At 45.2% G+C, this 9,201-nt stretch overlaps 1 protein-coding gene across 6 annotated transcripts in view; it reads right to left on the bottom strand.

Annotated features, from left to right (window-relative positions):
• Positions 1-3,120: 3,120 nt before the first annotated feature.
• Positions 3,121-9,201, bottom strand: part of usp34 (ubiquitin specific peptidase 34) — a 51,261-nt gene continuing 45,180 nt past the window's right edge. For all 6 annotated transcript variants that reach the window (XM_063883870.1, XM_063883874.1, XM_063883871.1 and 3 more), the window contains exons 68-78: positions 8,792-8,870; positions 8,009-8,135; positions 7,593-7,700; positions 6,752-6,856; positions 6,534-6,658; positions 6,160-6,283; positions 6,010-6,089; positions 5,383-5,523; positions 4,930-5,070; positions 4,621-4,777; positions 3,121-4,501 (exon numbers count right to left, since the gene is read on the bottom strand). In XM_063883870.1, the coding sequence (XP_063739940.1) occupies positions 3,807-4,501; positions 4,621-4,777; positions 4,930-5,070; positions 5,383-5,523; positions 6,010-6,089; positions 6,160-6,283; positions 6,534-6,658; positions 6,752-6,856; positions 7,593-7,700; positions 8,009-8,135; positions 8,792-8,870 (1,882 nt within the window). In that variant the 3' untranslated portion in view covers positions 3,121-3,806. The remainder of the gene's footprint in view (positions 4,502-4,620; positions 4,778-4,929; positions 5,071-5,382; positions 5,524-6,009; positions 6,090-6,159; positions 6,284-6,533; positions 6,659-6,751; positions 6,857-7,592; positions 7,701-8,008; positions 8,136-8,791; positions 8,871-9,201) is intronic.

Below are 9,201 nucleotides of genomic sequence, written 5' to 3'. Positions count from 1 at the left end.
GGCACCAGAGAGCTCATCATCTTATCTGCAAACATGTTGCTTTTATAAGTTGGTATTGAGAGAGAAAGATGAGGTTTAATGAAGTCATTCCTTAACGTTATGGGGGTCGATCTCAGGATTCTGACTGATGTAAAAGAGGATTGTTCATATAAAGTTATAAGGCTTAAATAGTTTTCCTGAAAAGAGAAGAAGGAGGAACCCTTAATGGTCCCACAGAGGAGACATTTACATCCTGCATCTGACCCGTCCTAGTGTTCAGAGCAGTGGGCTGCCAGATGCAAGGCCCCCAGGGAGCAGTGCAGGGAGCTATTTGCCACCAAAACTCTCGCAAGATGTCAAAGTTCTGCCTACAGTTTTTAATAAATGCATGAAAGATCACTTCCTGTTTCTTCTCAGAGCTCTTTATGAACACACTGAGAGACGTGTTTGACCTTAATGTCCTCAGGTTTGTCACAGTTCACAGACAAAACGCCTTCAGATAAAGAAACCTTTATGGTCATTATATCTAAAACACAATGAAAGACACATAAAGTGCTTTTATTGAATAAATAAAGAAGCTGTATTATAGGATAAAGAGCCAATGATGCGTATTTCAAATCAACACACGTAACCTGAATGCTTCTTATTTTAATGTCAGTGCAGCTTCAAGTTAAAGAGGTCAAAGTCAGGCCTGTTTGAATACTTTATGTTTGAGTATCAGCGTCTCAATGAATCCTCCCAGTGAGTGAAGTGTCCGTCAGATTAAACGACGTGTTTTCTCTCTCAGGTTCAAGAGGAGTCAGAAGCATCTGGAGATTCGGACAAAGAGAGCTTTGACATCGGCCGACCAGTTGAAGGTTACACGTAAGTCCTCCGAAGAATCCTCCTGATCTCGCAGCGTCCGTCTGAAGACTCCTAATGAAATCTCTTTGTTACAGGAACAAGACTCTGAACCACGCCGAAGCACCGGAACAGGTAGGAGGAAGACGTCACTCAGGGTCACAATATTCAGTCTAATATTTACTTCTCTGTCTTCAGTAATGTGGATAGGAAGACCTGTGGGTGGGTAGAAGATCCAGCCCCACAACAACACTCAAAGTTAGAGTCAATAAAGGAAATGTACCTAAAGTAAAACTACTTCTGATCAGTCAAATGTTGATTGTGTTAACATTACTGCTGCGTTCATGTGTGTGTCGCATGTTTAAGGTAGGGCTGTTTCACCTCCTTTATCCACTGCTGGGGGTTTAATCTTCAGTGATGCATCATATATCTTTAAACAGTCCACCTTTAATGAGTTTCTCAGAAGAACCGCCCTGTTTTCAGCTCTGTGAAGATTCATTTTCCTGCTGATCCAAGAGGCTTTTTAAATAGAAGAGTGTTCTCAACATTAAGGAACGTTTCACCCTTCAGTTTATCTCAAAACCAACACGTCTGGAGTTACGCACTTTAGACTGGACGGGATAATAATTGAATGAAACGGCTGTTGAGTCAATGTCCTGCATTTGTGTTTCAGGGATGGGCAGAGGACGAGCAGTCGGGGACGGACGGAGACAGTGTGAGGTTCAAAAACGCATACTTGAAGAACCTGGAGAGCGACGGAGACGAAAGCTAAACGACTCTCTGATCCGAACACAGCTGGTTCACTCCCACCGTCATGACTGATAGTTTGAATGTGTTAAAGATTAGAGACATTACAAGCCGTCTGCTTCCTCAAGATTTAGATTATTCGAGCAGTTTAGAAATACACCTGGGTCCAAAGGCTGGTGATTCACCCCACCATTTATGAGCGGATGTATGAAACAGTTGAGCAAACTTTAGCCATGAAATGCTGCTGAAAGCTCTGGAAAAAGATTGTGAATGGATCATTTTTATTCATCACATCATTAATGCAAAATGACAGACCAGATAAAATGACAGTCAGCGTTTAAAGGTCTCAAATTCTAGCAGTGGCGCTCTCCAGACGGCCACAAACATCAGATTTTAAAATCAAATCATAAGACGGAGCTTTATTCTGAAAAGATTTATTTTTGAAAGCAGGTCAAACGCTCTGACTGCAATTCAGCTTAAAATCTATGAAAAGTAATGAAGTACTACGAAGACAGTTGTGTAACGTGTTTCTGTAGAGGATCTGTGACTGAAATTGCTGAATCATCAGCCTGTGATTCATTCATACTACTCATTGTACTGACTGTAAGAGGGCCAAAGTAAGAGAAACGTGTTTATAATTCAACAAATATTTAATGTTCAAACCTCACCTTTTATTTTCCGACAAACATCGAGTCGATCTTTGCACTTTATTAGCAAACATGTAAATAATATAGCTGCAGCTCTGCAGTAAAACTGGACCATCAACCGTCTGTACAATAAAACATTTGAAATCCTAAACCGTTCATTTTATTTAAAGTCTGTACTTGTTGCTGCTTTTATATTTTTAAAAGAAACAAATCTAGGTGTTATTTAGTAAAAGTAGTAAACTGAACATCAGTGATGAGATAACACAGCAGTGAGGATATTTTGAGTGTTACAAAGTTTGGTACTTACGTCCACGGTGCAGACTTACCTCTCCTCTGCAGAAACGCTGATGCTGATCTTCAAACTTCAACTTCCCTCTGTTCTAAAGGTTTCTGTGCATGTGAATGGGCTGCAAAGGCTACAATCCCTATGTTCCAAATCCAACCCCCCCCCCCCCCCCCTTCCTAAAACACCTCCATTGGACTCCTTTCTTTACTTGAGAATGTAGTGACATCACTACGCTCCAACACAATCTACGTGATAGGCTAAAGGGAGGGACATCTCTAAGCGGTTGACCAATCACAACAGAGACGGCCAGCTATCCAATCAGAGCAGACTGGGCTCTGGTTTCAGACAGAGGGTGAAAAGAGTTGCTGCAGCACACTGAACATTAAAGCATGGAGACATTAGAGACACTATACTGATATGACCCTGATATTTGAGCTCCTTGTGATGAGGAGAATAAACCCCTCGCAGCTTCAGATGATTTCAGTTCATAATTCTTCGTATTAAAACTGTCTTTATTTATTCTCTCTTAAAATAAAGTCAGGAGATCAGAACACAGCAGAAGAAGCGAAATGAACAATAGACTATGGAATGTACTTCAGTAGAGAAAATAAAAGCTCCAGCTGGTCCAACATGGGGGGGGCTTTATTACAACCACAGTCAAATAAAGCACCGCTTTTATATATTCATATATATATAAAGATATTTATATATATATTTATATAGTTTTCATATACACCTTCAGGCAATGACTAGAGAGGATTCTTTACAGAATCAAGTGTCTTGTGGTTCTCTTAATTTACAGGTAAACTCGTTTTCTGGATATTCAAACCACAGAAGAAGTCAAGGCAACTTTCACCTGCCTCGCTCATAAAGTACAAAACTGGCACAGAGAACGACCATTTTTATACACAGTAAAAATGCAATAAAATTAAATTACAGACAGGAGACAAAAGTTCTGTAAACCTTCCCCGTTACAGCAAACCTCAAACGAATAAATTCAAATCAGTATAAAACACTCAGAAAACAACAAAAAACTATTCTTTTTTTGCCCTTTAAAAAAAATGTGCTGTAGCTTTAAACGACTTTCTGTTTTCTTTGTCTGTCGAGCGGGGGGGCGTGGAGTTTACAGAGCGAAACACGGCGGCGCCACTGAAGCTGGAGAACCGAGCGACTGAACATCAGCGGCGCGGGAGGAGAATGGGGGAAACGGGAACGTTTTTTTCCCTCGGAGCAGAAATCAGATTTCCAGAGAGGAAAAGAAAAGGGGGAGGAGTTTAAGATCTCATGACGGCTGTGAGGTGATGATGTCATGAAGTGGGCGGGCCTTTAACAGACAGTTTGGTAACTATGGCGATGGTGGCCTCCACCGTCCTGTACAGCATGTCCAGCATGTCGGGGGGGGAGGCGCCCGGGAACGCCTGGGGGGAGGAAGAGGAGGAGGAGGAGGCGGTGCCAATGCAACCCTCTGGCCCCTCCCCCACAAGCCCAAGGGATGATGGGAAGGCGGCGGCGGTGTCCTCAGGAAGGGGAGGGGCTAAACTGGTCTTAGATCCCGCCTCCTTCTCTTCCTGCACCTCCTCTGATTGGGCCTCCCCCCTCCTCCCCTCCTCTTCCTCCTCATTGTGTCTCTCAGGCTCCTCCCCCGCCTCCTGCAGCAGGGAGGACGAGGAGGAGGAGAACGAGGAGGAGGACGATGAAGACGCCTCCATCTTCTCCTCTTTGGGGGAAGAGTCCAGGTTTCCCGAGGAGGAGGCAGGGGGGCCCGGCTCAGGGGAGGGCGGGTCCTGCTCGGTGCCAGGGTCGATGAGGGAGGAGGAGTCTCTCGTCTCTGTGTCCGAGGTGCTGGCCGGCGTCAGCGCTTCCTGCTGGTCGGGCTTTGTCTCGCTGCAGGGGGGCAGGGAGGAGGAGGTGGAGGCCACGCAGGGAGGAGCTGCCTCCCCCCCTCGGTCGTCTTCACTGCTCACCCGGCGCCGCTTCACCGGGGTCGCTCCCTCCTCCTCCGCTGAAACACAGGAGAGAGAGCAAGTCAGAGCCGAGGCGGTCAAGGTGTGTGTCTGTGTGTGTGTGTGTGTGTGTGTGTGTGTGTGTGTGTGTGTGTGTGTGTGTGTGTGTGTGTTGTACCTTTGGCCTTGTGCTCCTTGGCCTCCAGCTCCAGAGCGCTGCGCTGCTGCACACACACTCTGCATCGAGCAAGCAGCTCCTGCAGGGCGGGGCTCAGCGCCGGGTCCACGGCCTGGGGGGGGGACACCGACAGCAGCAGCACCAGCGCCCTCAGGTCCTGGAAGACACCCCGAAATATAAAGATGGGAACAGATTTAAATGAGACACAGGGTAAAAAGATAAAGAAAAACTCTGTGAGTGTGAGTGTGAGTGTGAGTGTGTGTGTGTGTGTGTGTGTGTGTGTGTGTGTGTGTGTGTGTGTGTTCGTACAGCATTCAGCAGGCCGCTGGTCTTGCTCAGTTCCAGTCGGTGAGCGGCGAGTTCTGGCTGCAGGCTGCTCTGCTCACTCAGCAGGTTCGTCACCAACACACTGATCAGGTTAGAGCAGCTGGGACCCGACAGCACCTGCACCTACACACACACAGGAAAACACACACACACAGGAAAACAAACACACACGTTAGAAAAATACAAGATATGGGTATAAAAGTGTTTCTCTTCAGATGGAAAAATGTATTCAACAATCTTCCTTCATGCTATATATACTTATTATATTTTGGAGTATTTGTTATCCTTATTTCCAGGATTCATTTTTAGTTTCAACTCATTTCAACCACCAGGCTGCAAAGGCACCAAAGCCCCATGCGGTGGTGCACCCTCTTGTGGTCGGAAGGAGAATTACAGCAAACACCGAGGAAAGGACGGGCGATGCGTCTTCCCTACCTTGTGCAGGAAGCACGTGAGGAAGGAGTACGCCACGTTGTTGTTGAGGAACGTCCTCTCGTCCATCAGGATGCACTTGATGTACTCGCTGAAGGCCGGATCCTCACACAGCAGCTTCACACACGTCTTAGCCAGAGCCGACTGAAAAAGTAACCCAAACATAAAGTAAGGACGACAGAGAGATGGGTGGGGAAAAAATGCAGAATTTTATAGATTAAAGTGAAAAACCGCTGATATTCTCTGAGATTAAAGTCAATATAACGACTGGATTCAATAACAAGGAGCATATCAAATCCATAGTTCAAATAAAATAAAGCTTGGAGATTCTGAGAGAAACGGAACATTTTGAAGACATTTATAAGTTAAAAAAAACTCTGTAGGAAGTAAATGTACAAAAAGAAACAGATGGACATTTTCTGAGATAACAGAGTCATATAGTGTGGAGATTAAAAAAAAGGAACAAGATTAGGAGGACACGTGAAAGTAGTGGGGGAGGTTTTCAAGAACTTAGTTTGATGTAATCTAGAGAATGAGAGAAACGTCTTTCTAATCAAACATCTCCTGAAAATGTTCCACGACTGAGCGTGCGTGTGGGGATAAGACCTCCAAAGATCTTAAACAACGGACCTGAGACTGACAGAGCTCCGTCCACAGTTTGGGGAAGAGGGCGATGTGCAGAGGAAGTCCTTCGTACGCGATCAGCACACCTGTGAGGAGCAGCAGAGGGTTAGAACAGAATCCTGAGACTGATCTGAGGTCAGTCTCAGGATCACGTACTCAGTTTGACGAGCGTCTCCGTGAACTTCTCGCAGTTGATGGCGACGCGACACAGCAGGTGGCTGAACTGATGGTACGACAGGAAGTAATCCAGCAGCATCCTGTCGTACACCTCGTCCTTACCCTGACACACACACACACACACACACAGTTTAATACCAACAGCAGATAAAAAAAACATTTTCAGTCATTTATTATTATTTAGGTTTATCCATTTACTAGCTTTATTATTTGTGTGTGTGTGTTTGTGTGTGTGTGTGTGTGTGTGTGTGTGTGTGTGTGTGTGTGTGTGTGTGTGTGTGTGTGTGTGTGTGTGTGTGTGTGTGTGTGTGTGTGTGTGTGTGTGTGTGTGTGTGTGTGTGTGTGTGTGTTACCTTGCTGCTCTCCACCATGGATGGCAGCAGACACATGTTGAGCTCGGGTCTGGGGGGGCGGATGTTGTTCTTGGCTCCCATCAGCTTAATGTTCTCTCTGCAGGGCAGGTAGGGGCCGAACGACACTGAGGACACACACACACACACACACACTCAGTCAGGCTGCTCCTCATTATAATGAATGCAGATGATGTATAGAGGAGGGGGGGGGGGCTCACTGGGGATGTTGCTGTGGTGGTAGGTGCAGTGGTTGTGCTGCAGGAAGGGGACCAGAGTGTGCAGGAAGTCGTGCGGACTCAACATAACCAGCTCCTTCAGGACGTCTGAGACACAGAGACAGCTCACAGTCAGAGGAACAACAACAACAACAACAACACCTTCATAAAGTAAATAAATAAATCACAATCAGAGGTCAGGCAGATAAAATGTTAGCTCAGTAAAAGTGTCGTCAAATGTCATAATCAGAAAAGAAAAAAGTGCTTTAAGTATAAATGATGTGTGTGAGCTGTGTGTGGAGAGCATCGCCTCAAAGCCCAGCGCCAAACACACTATTCCATTTTATGCAAACTAATTATTAAATAACCTGAATATAAAATGTCCCTTAAGACCGTTATCATATCAGAGGACTATTATTACCAGTGCGTGTGTGTGTGTGTGTGTGTGTGTGTGTGTGTGTGTGTGTGTGTGTGTGTGTGTGTGTGTGTGTGTGTGTGTGTGTGTGTGTGTGTGTGTGTGTGTGTGTGTGTGTGTGTGTGTGTGTGGAAGGAAGGAAATGCTTTCAATCAGTTTTTTAGAATTGATAGAAACACAACATGACTTTCCATGAGTACCAGTGAATTTGTTTGTTACAAAAATATATAAAGTGTGTCCCAGAGTCTCCAGCATCACTCCCACCAGAGGGAGAACGTCTCCCAGAAACAGACTGGTGTCGCTGTAGCAGAACCTAAAAATTGAATCAGATCATCGTCCCGGAGGACTGCTGACACAGAGTGTAGCTCGCAGAGGAGACTGTGTGTGTGTGTGTGTGTGTGTGTGTGTGTGTGTGTGTGTGTGTGTTACCCAGGCAGGCGTTGCGCAGCTCGGGGGGGCTGTAGGAGTTGAGCAGTGTGAGCAGCTTGTGGGCGAAGTCGATCCTCTCCTGCCACTGGATCAGAGCCTGCTTCACATCTGGAGACAACACATGTGTTCAGAACCTCCTCTCCACACCCTGCTCTTCTCCCCGCGGGTCTGAACTCGTTTTATGGTCAAATCTAATCATCATGTAGGACCACTTCTTTATTTGCTGTTGTAAAACTGTAAACGTCCCCTCTGTGGGATGAATGACAGACGTCTATCTGTGATCATCTCCCCAATGTGGGACTTCTATCTTGAAGATTTGCTGTTTTTAGCCAACAATGGCCCTGATTTCCAGGTCCTTTATTAGTCCTGTATGTGATCAATGATTGTATTTCCGTGTAACTGGTGTGTGTCCTGACCTTTGCGCTGCAGGTACGGCCGCGTGGCTTTGAGGACGGAGAGGAAGATGGAGAGCAGCTCCACCAGATCCCCGGTGACGTGGCACGCCGTGGCCTCGTGGTACATCATGTGCAGAGTGTTGAACGACTGCGGGACAGGAAGTCACGTTATTACAGACGGCCGAGGGATTCACTGAGGCTCCTCACATCTCTAACGAGTCATTTCAACCTGGTTCTTATTGTAGCAACGCATAATGTACCAAAGGTTTCAAAACAAAGTGCTTTACATACGAAGCAACAACAAAGAAGGAGGAAAACGAAATAAACGGAAGCATTAAAGAAACGGCAGGACTTCAGATTTAAAATAAAGCCTGTTTTATCAAATTGATTTCAGAAGGAATTCAAAATACCAGATTTATAAAAAATAAATCATAAAAGCAAAGTTAACATTTATTTTTCCTCTTTCCCAAAATCATTTGGTTACATTGATTTTTATTGAAGAAGATGTGAAAATAAACCCAAAATATTTTTGTTGTATTCATTTTTTTTTCCTTTGAACAAACTTCAAAGACACAAATGTAATCATGCTAAATAAAAAGGAAATTAAAGACACCAGGTCCTAAACATGATGAATGAGTCAGGAAAAGGAGAGCACAGATGCTCTCTCGTTCTGCTTCGTGTATTTTCTCTGAGTCGTTGTTGTGTGTAAGTCCTGGTTGTTATTGTTTGTATATCTATATCATTCCTCTGCTCTGCTTTCGATGTGTTGTCCCGTCTGACCCAGAGAGGAGAACCTGGTCTCACCTCGGTCATGAGGATGAGTCCTCTGTTGAAGACGACCAGCAGCCGGTCCTCGTCGTTCTCCAGCAGAACCCTGAAGGCACTGAGAGGAACGTCAGCAAATCAGGAGTTAGAATCAGAGAGGAACTCATGAGCGCCCTCAAACAGAAATGTGATGCTATACTATATTCCTGTTCGTCTGAAACGGTATAATTACTATATACTTCCATTCAACCCATAATACACAACATGACTTTCCATGAGTACCAGTGAATTTGTTTGTTACAAAAATATATAAAGTGTGTCCCAGAGTCTCCAGCATCACTCCCACCAGAGGGAGAACGTCTCCCAGAAACAGACTGGTGTCGCTGTAGCAGAACCTAAAAATTGAATCAGATCATCGTCCCGGAGGACTGCTGACACAGAGTGTAGCT

This window comes from Eleginops maclovinus, chromosome 5 (assembly GCF_036324505.1).
Source record: "Eleginops maclovinus isolate JMC-PN-2008 ecotype Puerto Natales chromosome 5, JC_Emac_rtc_rv5, whole genome shotgun sequence".
NCBI lineage: Eukaryota > Metazoa > Chordata > Actinopteri > Perciformes > Eleginopidae > Eleginops > Eleginops maclovinus.
Note: the sequence above shows the minus strand (reverse complement) of the source record. Positions and strands in the feature narration are given on the sequence as shown.